Source organism: Hermetia illucens, chromosome 3 (assembly GCF_905115235.1).
Source record: "Hermetia illucens chromosome 3, iHerIll2.2.curated.20191125, whole genome shotgun sequence".
Taxonomy (NCBI): domain Eukaryota; kingdom Metazoa; phylum Arthropoda; class Insecta; order Diptera; family Stratiomyidae; genus Hermetia; species Hermetia illucens.
In genome coordinates this window covers 168,517,398-168,535,093 of record NC_051851.1, presented here as the reverse complement: position 1 = coordinate 168,535,093, position 17,696 = coordinate 168,517,398, and the positions used below count along the sequence as shown (strand labels likewise).

At 43.1% G+C, this 17,696-nt stretch overlaps 1 protein-coding gene across 2 annotated transcripts in view; it reads right to left on the bottom strand.

Moving 5' to 3' along the window:
* Positions 1 to 17,696, bottom strand: part of LOC119653079 (neurotrimin) — a 190,732-nt gene that overhangs the window by 32,541 nt on the left and 140,495 nt on the right. The window contains exon 10 of one of the 2 annotated variants that reach the window (XM_038057567.1): positions 2,013 to 2,102. The exons of the other annotated variant lie outside the window; for it this stretch is intronic. Within the exon in view, the coding sequence (XP_037913495.1) occupies positions 2,013 to 2,102 (90 nt within the window). The remainder of the gene's footprint in view (positions 1 to 2,012; positions 2,103 to 17,696) is intronic. 2 annotated transcript variants of the gene reach the window in all.

Below are 17,696 nucleotides of genomic sequence, written 5' to 3'. Positions count from 1 at the left end.
CCTTCCTAAATCCTCTAATTGTATAGTCTGTCAAACCGAGTGGTCCGAACTGTTTTTCTAGGGCCTGGCAGATATCATCCTTGGGCGTTATCAATGTCTGTATCACAATCTCCTTTTGCTGCCATTCACTTTCATCTCCCCTAAGGACTTCTCCATTTTGACGAGGAAGTTTTCAGCCGTTTTGCCCGGAGATTTTTCACCTCCAGAATGAAATTTACTTTATGGCAGCGTCTCATTCGGCTGATGCTGTCTTTAAGGTCCATCAGCTCCAAACCCGATTTGACCATCCTGAGGGTATCGGCGTCTGCCCTATGACCTTTTTTCGACACTGTAATTAATTCGAGCTGTAATTTTCTTTTACGTGTCACAGGCTTTCCGCCAACCGGATACCGAGAAAGATATCTTCTGGCAACTTGTCGATGCAAAAACCTGTAACGCGCCTGCTGATGACTATATCATCATACCAGGGGACCTTAACGATCATGTGGGTGAAAGTCATGCTTTCCCGGTTCCTTTTCGGGGCTTTACATCTCTTGGATCGATTGGAACCGCCGCAGTTGTTTTCACCTTCTTGTCTTTTCATGTCGTGCGAGGATTCAAACGAGTCGTCTATTCCCTCCTTTCTCCTCTTTGCCATTGGATTTGCGAGGGTCATCGCTTATGTTACCTGATTGACGCTTGCTTTCTTTGAAGCATTTTTTCATTCTTGTTCATTCATTGTTGTACAATACAAGAATGGCTCTGGCCATGTTTTTGATACCCTGGTATACATTATGTTTTTCTTTTACGGATTCGGACATGACCGTTATTTCCCTCCGAATAACCCGAACGATGATTCGTCTGTATTCCGACACTGTTCCGCTGTATGATTTTCCCATTGTGGACTTCCGTGTTTATTATCCTTCCGATAGCTTCCTTGATTTCCTTCCTTCGCGAACGCTAATTTCGGCGAAGATCGCAGAATTGTCGAGATTCTCCAAAATGGATCAGGCACTGACCAGGTGTATTCACCTGACTGTGAACCGATGAATGACAGTCTGTGGAGCACCTTCTCGTATTTCTTGTGGCAGGTATTTCCTGAGGTGATATATTCCTTTTAAGTGATGTCTGTCTGGATGTCTGCCTACCACACGCATTTTTCTCAGAAACGGTTATACGGCTTGGCACCAAAAGTTAAGGGAAGGTGGGAACTGGAAACACCCACGCATACAGTGAGTCACGCTGTTCTACAGGAATTTAAAGGGGGTCTCCAAGCATGCAAAACCATATGGGATATTGAATAAAAGGTCGGGATTAGTACTTTCGAACTTCAATCACGGATCCATTCTCAGAAACAACTCAAGCGAAAAATTCGAAACAATTTATGAAGCTGCCACTACTCTCTATTCCGATATCTGTTCAAATGAAGTTAATAATAATTGACTTCGAAACCTTTCTTAAACCTATTCTAGAATCATGATCATTTTGCAGGAATGTAGGTAAAAAGCCGAGTTTGGTCGGAATCGCACTATTACTAGCAAAGTTATAATAGGACAAAGTGCGAATTCTAAGACATAGTATATGCACATATATTACACGTAAGGCACAAATCGAACAAATGTTCACTCAAATGTTTTTATAGAAGAAATACACAAAACCTTTCATAACTGAATCGTTCAGCTTCTGGTTCCTTGAGTTGTTTATGTCCTGATTTTGGGAATGTGCTTCAGTAATTGCAAAGGAAGGGAAGAATGCTAGTTTGCATATTTAGATAGTGTAAGAATTATCCTTTGAGCAAAAAACCTATTGTTGTAATCTTAACACTTACCTATTTCGTCAAGGAAGTAGCAAAGTTTTCGCAAATGTTCACCTGATTCAACATATTGCCAAGCAAACCACCAGCAAACTTTTGGCAGTTTTGAACTTATTTTCCTCCACTTGGCGGTATCTTGTGAACACATCGCGGTCGTGTGCTTCCATTTAGTATCTATTCATGCACCCACTACAAACTATATAAAAATATCGATACTCACCTCTATAGTTTCCGCTCCTCTGCACTGATGGAATCGTCACTAAAGGTACCGTGGGTGCTATCGTTGTCATTGGTGTTGTGTGTGGTATATCTACATTACCCCATCCCCCAACGGGCACAGGAAACCCAGGGACAGACGGAACAAAGAAGGCAGCCAGTGAAAGGCCAGCAAAGTGCGCACGTGAAAGCGAAAAATGAGAAAAAAAAGAGAACAGAATGACAGATTATTATTTCTTTACCCTCTGAACTTGATATTAGTTCCTAGTATCTTGTATCTACGAAAAGCAATGGAAAAAAAAGAAGATATAAATAATGGGACGTTATCATGTTCTTAAACACTCCGAACCGCAATAGCTAATGGGTTAAGAGGAGGTTGAAGATATTTCCAAAAGTGCAAAGTGCAATGTCAGATTGAAAATTAAATGATGATGCCACGTTCCTGCACCTGCCTTCCTTATGAAGATGGGAGGGGTGTTAGTGGTGGTTCTTATGAAGTGTTTGCGGGTAGTTAACACCCTCGTGGTATTTTCTTATTGCTCGTGAAAGTTTCTTATGAACTGCTTGCTGGCTGGCGACTGTCTTTAACGGTGGGAGGCAAAATTGAAAAAGTTTCCATCGAAGGAAATTAAGATTACTTACCTTTCAAGAGAAGTTGGGAATTTAGTGGATTTAAGATTTAAAGTAAGCTTACGGTATGTTAAGTCGTACGACATTCACATACACTATGAAATACAATAGACATTTCAAGGTGCGTGCTTGGGGGAGGGTGTGATGGGAAGTTAAAATTTTAGCACTCAGTTTTCTTAGCCGGATGTTTTCTTGAGTTTCTTTTTTACGGTATCTTTTTATTTCAAAGGCATTCACTATCACAGATATTTACAAATGATGTTCAATTTCAGCAAGAAAAATTGTTCATGCCTTGATTTTCTGGTTAATGAGTGAAAGTTGAAAACCAACTGCAAGACGGTTTCTAGGAGCTAAAAATGGGGACATTTTCATATTTCCTTAAATATGGTATTTGCTCAGAGTAGCTGCAATCTTTTTTTCAGAGTAATTTTTCAGTTGTTGGTCTGCGGGGATATATTTTGAAAATGGGCTACTTTAACTTAAAGGGCCAACCTGTACAATAAAAGCATGAAGATACTTATCTTTGGTTTGGCCTTGTTTCACATTAATTGATATTGACTCTTGCTTTCATCAGAAAAGATACATATTTTGTATGATTTCAATTTCTGTTGTAGTGAAAAGTTAAGAAATTTATCTGGAATTTTTGTTGGAATAACGTCAGGGTAAAGAGTAAGTATTTATCAGTGTCAACAGTCTTTAATGTTTTGGCGCCCAATGTGGGATCCAGTGCTATAGTGAATAAAACGATATGAGTTATGCTAACTGGAGGGGCATCCTTTCCCAGCTTTGTTTTATGAACAAAACCGTCTGTCTGTCTGTCGGCCACGCTCAGAAATGACTGATCCTGTCTTAACGAAAATTTAAGGCGAACATGCGGTTTGTGACAATGAGTGGTATGACTTTGTAGGAAGGGTGGAAGGGTGGAAGGGCACACCATTTATGTGATTATCGTAATAAAAGCTTAGATGATCTTTAAGAGCTCTAAATGGAGACCTATCTAAAGCGCTGACCCTAATGGAGGCTTGTCTTTCTTAATTAGAAGTTCAAAATTTTAAAATCATCATAAAATCAATGAATGTCAACAATACCATTTCTGCTCCCATAAACCAAATCTCGAGTTATCCGTTGAAAGCATTGAAGAAGAAGAAGATCTATAAATTCCCGATCTAGGTCCTTTTTTCCAAAATTACCAACCTCTATTGAATATAAACAAACCAATCCAAAAATCTTGCCTGACTGTTTCGTCCAGGGCAGACACAACTCACCAGATGCTGCTTCACCTCTGCCTTGGGAGCAGCGTGACCGAAAGTAGTGATAGGTAGTAATTGCTTCATATATATATAACCGCAAACACGACATGAGTGCGAATTATATTGAAGTCCTAAGCTCACACCTGGACCAGGATGAGTGAATTTTTTTCCTGAGAATGCTACGAGTCCTGAGTCTGCATCCACAGTCAATCATGCTTTTTGATAATATTGGGAGTTTAACCCCAAAAAAGAGGAGTCCGTTGACCATAAGAGAGGAAGTGTGTTGCTTCTCAAGTGGTCCGGTCCGTCATCAAGTGGATGTGAGCTCAGGATGCTCAGCATCCTCGACACAAAAAAAAAGATCTAAACTTAATAAGTTGATTATATCAACCAAGTTCTTTGGCAATTCGGTACAATCCTTGAGAGGTCACAAAGGCTCTAATTTTCCAATAGAAGCAGGCAGTCTTCAATAATTTTGGATACTTTCAGGGCCTAAATTTTATGACGGGTGCCTTTTCAGCATACCGCACTTATAGTTCGCTGTCGAAGATGCTAGTATGCTAAAGTTCCAGATAGATGCTGGAACTACTTAGTACTGCATTTCCGGAAAACTATCGCCGAGCATAGGTAAACTGGTATGTATATGATTGCTGTTGAGGAAACTCCTATAACTTTTATGAACTAGTGGCCATTTTTGGAAGCAATGGAAGAAGAAAGCCAAAATTAAGTCAGTGTTCAGTCAGTTCCAAAAGCCAATAAACAAACGTTGAAAGAAAATATACAAAGAACATTTTTGGGATTCTGTAAATGATCAATCATCATCAATTATCAGCGGCGCAATAACCGGCATCCGGTCGAAACCTACCAGAACAATGAACTGCAGACATACTCGCTTTGTGTCAAGGTCCACCAATTCAATATCTCTAATAGCTATTGGGCGCCCTGGCCTTCCGGATCACTCCATCTCAGCCAGGGTCTGTTTACGGTTTTTTGTCTCGTTTTCTATCATAGATATTGCCTTTTAGACTTTCCGGGCTGGATCATCCTCAACTCATGCAGATTAATAGTCCCATCCAACATAATCTAGGAAGCCCGATTTTATCTAGGAGCGGACGGTAGTGGTGTAGCTCATGAATTTATATAAATCATCCCCATATAGGAGGACAAAAATTTTACGCAGGATTCTTCTCTCGAATGCGGCGTAATATTCGCAATTTTTCCTGTTGAGAATAAGGAGTAAGGAATACATGATGAACGGCAAGATCATTCATTGTCTTGCACAGTAATAGCGTTGACCCTATGGTGAAACGTTTCGAGCGGAAGAGTTTTAGTAAGCTGAAATAGGCTCTGTGGGATGCCAACAACCATGTGCACATTTCATCGTCTTAGCTGTTATCGTCTGTGATTTTGAAACCTAGATAGGAAAAATTATTAACGGTCTTCTTTGTTCTCAATGGACCAGTGCAATTTGATGTTGTTGCTGTTTGTTTGTTGCTAACGTTGACACCATGTACTTTATCTAGCCTGCATTAATTTGCAGCCCAAAATTTTCCACCAACCGATCAAGATGAAGGTAGATTGTGCATCACTAGTTTTTCGTGCCAGACTGAATATCTTTGGCATAGGTTAGTAGTTGGGTGGAATTAGAGAGGATGGTGTCTCTCTCATTAACATCAGCATCGCCCTTTCCAGGGGCAGGTTAAAAGAATTCATGATACGCCATCTTCTTGTTTCAGAAGTTTGTTGATGTTGAATGGTCTCAAGAGTAATTATGGTGCTCTTATCTGGTATTACACATTGGTCAGGGTCAGTCTAGTTGGTCCTATTAATTTAATCGGAGTACCGGATTCTTTCGTGGTCGTGTGCAGTTTTACCCTAACTGTGCTAACATGGGCGGCCTTGAACTCGATGATAGGACAGTGCTCCTGATGGTCTCATTCCAACAGTTGTTTTTTTGTGCGGAAGTCTGCCCGCAGTGACGAAAAGTAACTGACTAATTTTGATATAAAAAAACAATTTTCTCGAAATGTAAATCTCTGCGAGTTTCACCGCCTCATCATCAATGGAACTCTATTCTAGTTCAGAGTCTAGTACAAGGTCAGATAGATTTTGACTGACCGGCGACAAGAAAGTTTAGAAGTCATCTTCAGTAAGGAAATATCAACTGAACTACAAATTGAATACTCATCCCTGGTTTTTCTTGTAAGAAGAATGAGCTTTGTTGCTCCAATACTCATACCCTTAGTGAGTGCATTGCTCCCTCTTGCCCTACACCATATAACATATTGACAAAGATTTGCCCACTTTAGAAGTGGCTCAAATTGTGGCAAGTCTTCTATACAGCAAATTGGGAAATAAGCCAAGTATCCGATTAGAGTTTTTCTCCTTCTTTTTTAGCCACTGTCAAGTTCGCCAGTGGAGTCGGCTCATCTAGATCAGTTTTGCGACATCTCTCTATCATAGGCTTGCTCCCGGTGATGCCGAGAGGCACTTCAATCCAGTGGCAACTAATCGCTTTGTCGGTTTTTGGTTTGCTTCCCATTGACTTTGGTGTTCAGGCCTAACTTAATTATTCAGTTCTCATCACCACGAGTAGCATGACTATTCCATCCAATATCCTTTCCTTTTGACTTCTTTACGACATGTACAGCCCCATATCGGTGCCGGATGTTCTCATTTCGGTTGCGGTCACGGCATGAAATTGCTCTTGTACAATAATAACAAGTCGGGAAACCGGAAACTATACGCTTCAGGTATAAAAGGTTTTGTGCTTTCCTATCTGAGGAGCATAAAACATTTCTGCATTGGTTGTTAGCATTGACTCGAGATATTTAAATCGCTCAGTTCTCTCAGCGGCAGTGACCTACCTAGAACGATTTAAACATGTCGGGTCAATGCTATCAGCCAATGGAGAACTGCGTTATGGAATCACTTCACACATAAGCGCAACTTGGAAAAAGTGGCTTCCATTTACGGTAATGGAGACGAAGATGTTGCTTTGGACTAGTGGCGTGACACGTTTTGATCACATTCAAAATGAGGATATCCGCGATCGATATAAGGTTGCCTTCGATGATATGATAGCGTAATTTGCGCTAACGAGAATTCACTTTCCAAGATTGGTCTGACTATAGAAGTCGATGGTAAGCGACCAAAACGCCGGTGGAAACAACAATGGCTTGATACGCTGGATGGGAATTTAAAAGCCTCGCGATTGCACCCATATCAGGCATTTGATAAAACAAGATGCCGGTTTTGTTTTACACAAAACGCAGGGGAAAACAAAGTTCAGCTTCCAGGACACTCATCTTCATCTGCCAAAACGAACCTCCGCTTCGGAGTTGAAAATGCTACTGTCACCATCTGAAAACTCAAGAAGCAAATTATCTAAAATCTTGAAATTATTACAAAGCAGACGGCGGGGAGGAAGGAGTGTAAACGTAAATACAACCTCATTTATCCAAAATTCTTCATTCAATATTGGGTCCGGCCAAAATACCTCGGTGATGTAGCGGAGATAGGTGTTATCTAAGGTTCCGAACTGTCGAAGAACTGTGGCGGTCACTTTCATTGTACTACTCCCGTACAGCAGGCGAAAGGCAACAACGTGGAAAGCGTCAACTTAATGTTGGTGTTGAGTTATTTGCATTTCCAGATTTTAGACAAAACATCGCAGGCGAATCTAGCGCTATTGTCATCAGCAGAATGAACGCTCCATAGATAGACGAATTGATGAATTCAATGGCGCCCGATAATCTTGGTCTTGTTTGTATCTATGTCGGGCTCTGTTTCCTTTTTGTTGAAATCAACTCACTGTCTGTCTCTTTGTCTGTCAGTTTGCCTGTTTGTTCGTCTGTGACACGGACTTTTTTCAGAAACTGTTACACCAGTTAACCCAAAATTTGGGTGGAAAATGGGAACAGAGAACTAGTACAAATACGGTGAATTATTTTGTCGCATGTCGAACTTAAAGAAGGGTCGGTGCGCAAGATTTTTCACCGAATATAGCCATATCACATGAAAGATCTCAATTAGTACTTTTCGAAACAAATATTTATTTTGACGTTAGTATCAAAGGGTAGGAGCGCGGGGATTTGAAAAGGATCAATTACTTTAAGGACCCGCTCTCAGAAACTATCCAACTGGCAAATATGAAAAAAGGTGGTCTCAAAATTTCCTCGGTTGAGATTTCTAACCAAAAAAAGTTAATAATAATTTATTATTATAATGTGAACATTTATAAGCTAGTCTTAAATGCCCACGTTGGGCGCCGAAGAGGAAAACTACCTCTTAAACAAGATTTCTGTAAGCATTCCTCAACAACACTAGCACTAAGTGCTAAGCTAAGGCTCGGGTGACCCCACCTACTTAAAAAATATTTAGGAGCTCTTGTTTCAGTGATCCGTGGTAGGTTAGTGGAGGAATCCATCGAGAAACCCTTACGACTTCCTACATTTTTAAAGAATGGTCTATTTTTGCATGGTTTGAACCAGAGTGTGGAGAGTGCCAAGAATCTTAGGGAAGCCGTGAGGGATTAAGATGCAATATTTCTAGCTAAAAAATTATGGGAGCGCCTGTGGCTAACAATTCATCTACTTCTCTACGTATTTCCATTTAATATTAGTATAATTAGTGATAGCAATATTATGACAGGTTTGTTGTATGGTGGTATATGTCGATTAGCTAAACCTTGAAGGTTCTAATACAGGCCATAAGCAGAGCTATCAAATATTTTGATATTGGTAAACCGGACGTACCTCGTGATTAGCCATCAATTTTGATAAAAGACCTTACATACAGCACCATGTCCATGTGCCGTCCACATTCGCGCCACAACAGCTCAGCTTAATATTCGATGGTTAAACGTCTTCAACTCCGAAACTCCGCCATGCTATTAACATAGTATGCTGGTCCCAAGCCCAGGTAAAGGAGGAGGGTTTGAGGCAACGTACTCTGTACTATCCTCAGTAAAACAAAAATAAAATGCTGAGATCAGGGAAAGAGATAAATAGAGTATAGTTGGAGTTATTCTACTATGCTAAATCCTACCTGATTTCTCTTGGTGACAGGCCCCGCTACAGGTCGACCAAGAAAATGCATAGAATGTCGTTACAAACATGATGATCGGATTAAGTCACGGGCCTCGGAGAAATGCTAGGGCGTCCACTTCAGTCGACGTGGCAGGACGGGCCCCGGTCCTGTCGAGAAATGGGCAAGGGTTCTTGACGCATGGACGGCGTCAGGACGTAAGCAAGTTAGTCCGCACACAACGAACAAAACAAATACCTGTCTGCACGATAAATGTTGGTACCTTAACTGGAAAGACGAAGGAACTCGCAAGAGCCCTTCGGAAAAAGCGCATTGACATCTGCGCTCTGCAAGAAACCCGATGGTCTGGTGCCAAAAGCTGCGACATTGAACGCGAACGCGGTAAAAATGGCTACAAACTTCTCTATTTTGGTAACCCACACACTCAATATGGTGTTGGCATTGCCATCTCAGAGGGTTTCCGTGATGCCATTAAAGAAGTCGAACGATTTGATGATCGGCTGATGAAGCTCACCATTATATCAGCCGATCGCACTATTCACTTCTTCACCGCGTATGCACCACAGACAGGTCGACCTGATGCCGAGAAAGATGCCTTCTGGAAACTTCTCGATGAAAAGACTTGTCACGTGTCTGCTGACGATTACATAATCATTGCCGGCGACCTTAATGGTCATGTGGGTGAAAAGGCAGACGGTAGCAGGTGCCATGGGGGAAAGGCGTTCGGAGCGCGCAATGAAGGTGGCGAGCGTATAATCGATTTTGCGGACACCCATGACCTAGTACTTATGAATACATGGATCATCAAACGATTGTCTCATCTTCCCACATTTTATAGTGGGAACAATAAAACGCAAATCGACTACATTCTCATAAGACGCTAGCATTTTATCACTGTCAATGATTGCAAAGTCGTTCCCTATGAGACCATCGCACCTCAACATCGGCCGTTGATTGCTGTCCTGCGAATTAAGCCACCGATAAAACGGCGTGAGGAACGCACTGGCCCGCCGCGCATTAAATGGTGGCGATTTGGTGAGAAGAAACAAGAAACGGTCTCACTCATACGATTGCCAACCATTACGAATGTGGAAGAATCATGGAACCAAATGAAAGACACGATCCACAAAGCGGCCTCTGCAACCCTCGGGGTCACCAAGCCGGGTAAGCGGTACATCAACCGAGATACTTGGCTTTGGAATGATGATGTTGAAATGAAGGTCCGTGAAAAGAAACGCCTCTACCACAAATTTCTCGACGATAAAACGCCTGCCAATTGGCAAATTTATAAGAATGCCAACCGGGAAGCAAAGAAAGCGGTCGCTGTCACCCGAGCCAACCATTTCAAAAATCTTTACGATAAACTGGACACTCGGGATGGCGAGAGAGATCTGTATCGACTTGCTAAAAGCCGTGATGAACGCACACAGGATATCGAACACTTCTGTTGTGTTAATGACAAGAACGGTACTTTGCTTACCAACCGTCGAGCCGCAACGGATAGATGGCGAGAATACTTCGAGCAGATTTCAACTAAAGAATTTGCTCATCCTCCACTTCCACAATCATTACCGACATTTGGAGCAGTTCCACAAGTCAACGCAACTGAAGTCGAGGAGGCAATAAAACAAATGAAACGGGACCTGACGACATCGCATCTGAGCTCTGGAAAGCGAAGAGCTGGGACCCAACACCGTGGCTCAGTCAATTCTTTAATCGGGTTATTCAGGAAGGAAGAACACCATCTGAATGGCAAGAAAGTACCACTGTTCCAATATGGAAAAAGAAAGGTAGCCCAGCAGAATGTTCAAATTACCGTCCGATCCGGTTACTTTCCCATACCATCAAGATTTTTGAACGCATTCTTGACAACCGTATTCGGGAAATCGTTGAAATAACCGTGAATCAAGCCGGATTTGTCAAGAACTGCGGAACTACTGACGCAATACACGCTGCGCGGTTACTCATGGAGAAACACCGTGAGAAGCATCGCCCTCTTTACATTGCCTTTCTGGATCTAGAGAAAGCGTTTGACCGTGTACCACACGAACTCATCTGGTATGCTTTACGACAACACTTCGTGCCAGAAGAACTCGTGCGCTGGGTTCAATTGCTCTACCACGATCCGAAAAGTAAAGTTCGAAGTATGGCGGGTGTATCAAAACCGCTTTGTGTCTCTGTTGGTGTTCATCAAGGAAGTGCCCTCTCACCACTCCTCTTTGTCCTTGTTATGGACACCGTCACATGGGATATCCAACGTCCAGCGCCCTACACACTGCTTTATGCAGATGATGTTTTCCTAGCATCTGATAGCAAAAATGATCTCGAGCAACTTGTTCAAAAATGGAATGATCGCCTCATGCAACACGGTCATAGATTGAATTTAAACAAAACTGAATTTTTGACGACCGATCCCCATGAAACAGGCACAATCACTGTCAGCGGCAGTGATCTGCCCAGAACTGAGCGATTTAAATACCTCGGGTCAACGCTATCAGCCAATGGAGAACTGCATTATGAAATTGCTTCACGCATTAACGCAACCTGGATGAAGTGGCGTTCCACAACTGGTGTCCTTTGTGATCGACGTATCAACGAACGTCTCAAATCTAAAATTTACCGCAATGTTGTCCGTCCAGTCGCTCTCTATGGTTCTGAGTGTTGGCTGATCATAAAAGACAATGAACGGGGTCTTGCGGTAATGGAGACGAAGATGCTACGTTGGACTAGTGGCGTCATACGTTTAGATCACATCCGAAATGAGGATATCCGCGATCGTTATGGGGTTGCACCGATCGTGGCGTCTTCGATGGTATGGTCACGCAGTTCGTGCAAACGAGAATTCACTTGCCAAGATTGGTCTGAACATCGAAGTCGATGGTAAAGGACCAAAAGGCAGACCTAAGCAACGGTGGCTTGATACGCTGGATGGGGATTTGAAAGCCTCGAGATTGCACCCAGATCAGGCATTCGATAGAGCGAAATGGCAAAGCCGATCACGACGAGCCGACCCCGCTTGTGAACGGGACAAAGGCTGAAGAAAAAGAAGAAGAAACGTCTTCAACTCCATGGTCTCTGTCATTACAAGCTTTTGATAGGCCCAGGTGGCAACCACGCGATCCTGAATGACATATAGGAATGCTTCCGTCTTAGTAAAGAGCTTATATGTATACCATGCATTACCCTCGACTTCCATTCGCCGATTCGCTTTTAGTTTGACTCTGCTTTCCTCAATGGATTGAAAGATCAATCCTCCCAGTTAAGTAGGGTCAACCCGCAATCTGCCTTACGAACAGCCACATGCAAGGGACTGACCCTCATCTTGCTCCAAAATTAAGCATGCAACAATTCGGCTTGTAGTGACGTTGCGTCCTAAAGTCAACCACGCCCTTGACTCTGTTGTCACTGGGAAGCTTCATTCACTGGATGGTAGAATTTATATGATGCATTCAGAGTTTCGATATAGTGGTCCGTAACCGCTGCCGGACGATTTCCAAATCAGTCTTCGACCGCGATAATATTCTGAATGCATACCCCAGAAAGGAGAACACATTCAGTGTGCTTATTTCGTTTTTCCCCGGAAGATGCAATTCATCATCAACTTCGCGTACCGCTAGCATTCGGATAGGATAGCAACCTTCCTATCACCAACTCAAGCAAGATGCAATCTCAAATTCTTGCCCCTAAGGGTAATTTTCAAAATTTTATTCAGATAATTGAATCAAAGCTTCGTGAATAATAGGTTTCTTACTGGCTTGAGAAAGTTGGTTTCTCATTTGATGTGAGTTGATACCTAGCTTCTTTGACAATCCCGGTTTTTGTGCAAAAAGGCACTTCAACTGGTTAACTGGACCAACAATTTTTCGCCTACTTCAATGGGTTATATTCGAGGATACAACCTCAGTTGCCATAAACTGTGCTTGTAAAATTGGAATAACTACAAAATCCATATTGCACGTTAGCTCTACATTATGCGAAGACTTCAATTACATCCCCTAGCCAATGCGAAATAAAAACGAGAAACCCACAACCATACAACCTAGCCACGATTTTAATACCTATTCCATTTTGAGATTACAGTTCTTCCAAAAGAGAATTCTTTGCTCAGGTACGCGTTATGCATAACAATGAAAATCGAACGGTATGAAAACCTAGTGGGCTAGAAGTGCATACAACCGCAAAAGTGCATGGTTGCATACAGTTACGAAGAAAGTCTGGGAAAAGCTTGCAACCCCCTCCAACCAGGGCTTATACTCGCTCTCCTGCTGAGCACTGAATCAAGCACTGCTTATTCAAGATGAAAAATTGGAAGTAAGGATATCCGGATCACAATTTTTTAACACTTCATGCAGTTGTTCCCCAAGTAACGACAACCCAAAAGATAAAGGAAAACTTCAAGTGCAAATTGGGTATCGTTACATTTATTTTTTCCTTCCCATACGGAGAGAGGAGCTGAAAAAAGCAGAAGGATCCGGAGTGGTATTAAAGGATTTTATCTATGAAAATGTTTTCTGTTTATACAAAGACTTAAAGAGGAATAACTCATAATTTCAGTGTCCCTTGCGTGTTCGCGACAAAGTTGTTGTTACTGTTAAAGATACCATTGAGGACTTTGCTGGAACTACGCTATCCTTAGTCTTGGTAACAATATGACGCTGATGTGCTTCCTTGCATAGTAATAAGTTTAAAAACAGAATTTCGTTTTCTAAATGTTTAGATGGGGATTTTCCGAGAAATGTTAGAAGCGTGCAGAGGAGATAAGAAAGAGTGAATTAAGGGCGGAGAAAGGATAGAGCCAAATAGATGCCATGAGATTAATTCGATCACGTTCTTATTATCGGAGAAAATAGTAATAATGATTGGTCAAAGTTTCGATGGATATTGCACAGAGTCCTTGGTTTTAAGTGATAAGCTTTGAGCTGAAAAGATTTGGATGGATACTTCAAGGCGGGGCAACAGCGTCTAGCAGAACTTTGGACCACGATCACGACGACACATCAAGTGCTTTTGTCCAATGGGAAGTTGACCAGGGAGCAGCGGGAATAATATTCTCAGCAATTCAACAAGGCCGAAGACACCTATATGGAGCTCCTCTCGATTTGTGAGGCTGGTGTCAAGGAGCCCACTAGTCTACCGTGGACAGCAGCAGCCAACAATACAATCAGATTGGAGGGAATAACCATTCCGCAGTTTGATAGAAATTTCGATCGATGAAGAAGGTTCTACGACCTTTTGACGACGATAGTATACAACAGCGAAGGTTTGTCAGCCGTCGAGAAGGCGTAATATTTAAAAAAATTTGTACATAACCAACGATAACTACGAAGCGGCTTGGAAATTATTAGCGGAGCGATTCGACAACAGGAAAGCAATTGCATAGAATCATAAGCACAAGTTCTATCATCTTGCATTTGCCAAGGACGAACGAGATTCAGCTATAAAAACTGAGGCAATTCAACTACTGAATTTCTTGTCAACATGAAAGCGATTGGCATAAACGTCGACAATTGGAATCGTGGTCAGCCAGAAATTGGATATTCCATCGCGAAAGCTATGTGAGGCCTCGCTGGGATCAGGCTCCGAAACTCCGAAATTGGAAACTTTCATGGATTTTCCAATTGGTCGTTTCCGAGCGATTAGGTGCAACAAAATAGACTGGCAAGATAGAAGCACTCATAGCGAATGAAGCAGTCGCGTGTAGTTTTCGCCAAAAGGATCATGTTGGTAGTCAACGGGGCCAGTTTAAGGCATTGAGTATACCCCAAGAAAGGAACAAGGCGCCTGTTACAACTGCATGAGAAAGGGCCACAACGTCACGAATTGCACAAGGAAAACTCGATGTCGCACGTGCAACAAGAAGCATCATACATTGCTGCATAGTGGTAATGGTGATGAGAAGTGGCGGTCAAAGGATAGTATACGTCCCAGGGCGAAATGTGGATTGGTACCCACGGTGGAGCATGAAACCTGGGAAACGCCTGCCGAAACAACATCAACAGCTCTACTACCCAACCTTATCTCCACTTCCACGTGGTGATCGCCGGGAGTTCTTTCTTTATGAAAAACTGCAGAGGGAGATGAAGGCGAGTCTCCTGCGCCTAAAAATGGAACAAAATGTACCAACCCTACACGGAAAAGCGATGTTACGAAGCCACGCAAGGAGCCTCGGATAGACTGGATTTTAGAACAACGAACCCGGTAACGACAACGAATTAACGATTTGCGCATTTTTTCGTGGAAAGTGCGCTCCCTGTACAGACCGAATGCTGCTGAGCAGCTAGCCGATATCCTGTCCCAATATAAGGCTGATGTAACGGCGTTGCAAGAGATGGAATGGACAGGGACCGGTTTCCTGGAGAAAAGCCGTTACACCATAGCGGCCATCCAGTAAACCATGTGTTCGGAGTAAGTTTCTTAGTCAGCCAAAAAATGAAACCTGATGTTATCGGCTTTGAAAATATAAGCGAAAGGATATCAAAATCATACTTGGAGATTTCAACAGTCAAGTAGGGAAGGAACCCGTATTCAGGCGATATGTCGGCTTCCATAGCTTACATACCAATCGTAAAGGACTGCGCATTACCCAGTTAGCAGTATCACACGGAATGGTCGTTGGAAGTACCTGGTTTGCGCGGAAAGCGGTTCACAAACATACGTGGGCCTCTCTCGTGCTGATCGAATGCCACCACCTCTCAGCCTTGATGAATGTCAGAACATATAGGAGGGCCAGTATAGACTCGGACTACTATCTCGTTGGCATGGTGCTCCGAGCTCGAATTACGGCACCACCTATAATCCCCTCTGACAATCAGGTGAGAGTGAATACTGAAGCCTTCCATAACACAGCCCTCCGCGATACCTATAAAAGGGAAATGGATGCCGCAATAACCGCAGTCAACAGAGGTCCTGGGGATGAAGCATCAACAAATGATCTTCATATCCAACTGAGAAACGCTATCATTGATACGGCCACAAAGATACTTGGCCTCATCCGCAAAAGGGGTCGGAACGGCTGGCTTGACGATGAATGTGAGCTAGCTACGGAAAGGAAGAATGCCGCACACCGAGTAATGTTGCATTCTCAAAGAACGCGGGCACGCGCAGAGACTTATCACGAACTCCGCCGAGCGGAGAAGCGACGTCACAGACGAAAAAAAGGAAGCCTGAGAGAACCTGCAGGTGTGTGAACTCGAAAAGTACCATCAAGTCAGCAGGATGAAGCCTTACACACCTCGATACCTTTCCGGCTGAGACAAAGAGAGAAATTTGATTTCTGACAGAACGGTCATATTGGAGCGATGGGTTGAGTACTTTGATGAACTGCTGAATAACCAGGACATCGGCGAATTGGAGATCCCTTCAACTGAAAATGACGGGCAAATACTGCCACCACCAAGTATAGGAGAGACAGTCCGTGAAATTCATCGGCTTAAAAATCTTAAGTCGCCAGGACCCGATGGAATTACAACCGAATTAGTTAAATATGGAGGCGACCAGTTAGACCAAGTGGTCCATCAACTTGTGCTCTAGGTGTGGGATAGCGAATCAATGCCTGGCATTATCTGTCTCATACATAAAAAGGGAGATATCACACAGTGCAGTAATTATAGAAGTATCACGTAGCTGAGTACCATCTATAAGATATTCTCTTCTATCTGGCTAGCCCGGATAGTCCCATACGCCCAGAACATCATTGGCCCATACCAAAGAGGCTTCACTCCAGGCAAATCAGCAACAGATCAGATTTTGTCTCTGCGGCAAGCGATGGAAAAACTGTTGAAATATGGACACTAGTTGCACCATCTATTCATCGACTTTAAAGCCGCCTATGATAGCATAGCCAGGGTAAAACTGTACACGGCCATGAGAGAATTCGGTATCCCGACCAACCGATGTGCGAGACCAGATAAAAGCAGCAGGATCACTCTGAAGACAATTCGACACCAACAATTGTCTACGACAAGGGGATGCCCTATCATGCGTCCTCTTTAACCTGGCCCTCGAGAAAGTGATCCGTGATACTGAAGTAAATGCAAGGGGTATCATCCACTTTAAGTCCATCCAACTACTGGCCTATGCTGACGATATCGACATCATGGGAAGAACCACCCGAGACGTACAAACTGCCTTCATCCACATCGAGCAGGCGGCGCGGGATCTTGGACTGCATATCAATGAAGGCAATATCTACGGTAGAAAAAGAAGACGAGGCAGACTCTGCCTGAGATGGAGCGATGGCGTAGGTCTGGACGCCAGACAGCTTTTAGGGATATCGAATTTGTGGACCTCAGCGCAAAACCGGGGCGTCGGGAGTTCCTTATTAAGGCAAGCCTAGACCGGATACCGGTTGTTACGCTGTTGATAATGATGATGATCAGAATCAGCATATGCCGCCGTTTTATATACTTGAATACAATACTCGGATGGCGACATAACTCATCACCATCATCAACAGCGCAACAGCCGGTATCCGGTATAGGCCTACTTTAATAAGGAACTCCAGACACTCCGGTTTTGCGCCAAGGTTCACCGCCGATATGCCTAAAAGCTGTCTAGTGTCCTGGCCTCGGGGGGGGGGGGGGCTGGCGGATATGGGATCGATGATAGACTTTACTTTTGTTAGCGATACATTATCTAAGGATGTCCAATGGCAGATGAGCGAGGAATATACGGGCAGTGAACATTAGGCTATCATCTTCCAGATGAAGCATAGGATAGGAGCAAAACGAATATGGGTTTGGACATCCAAAAAACTCGAC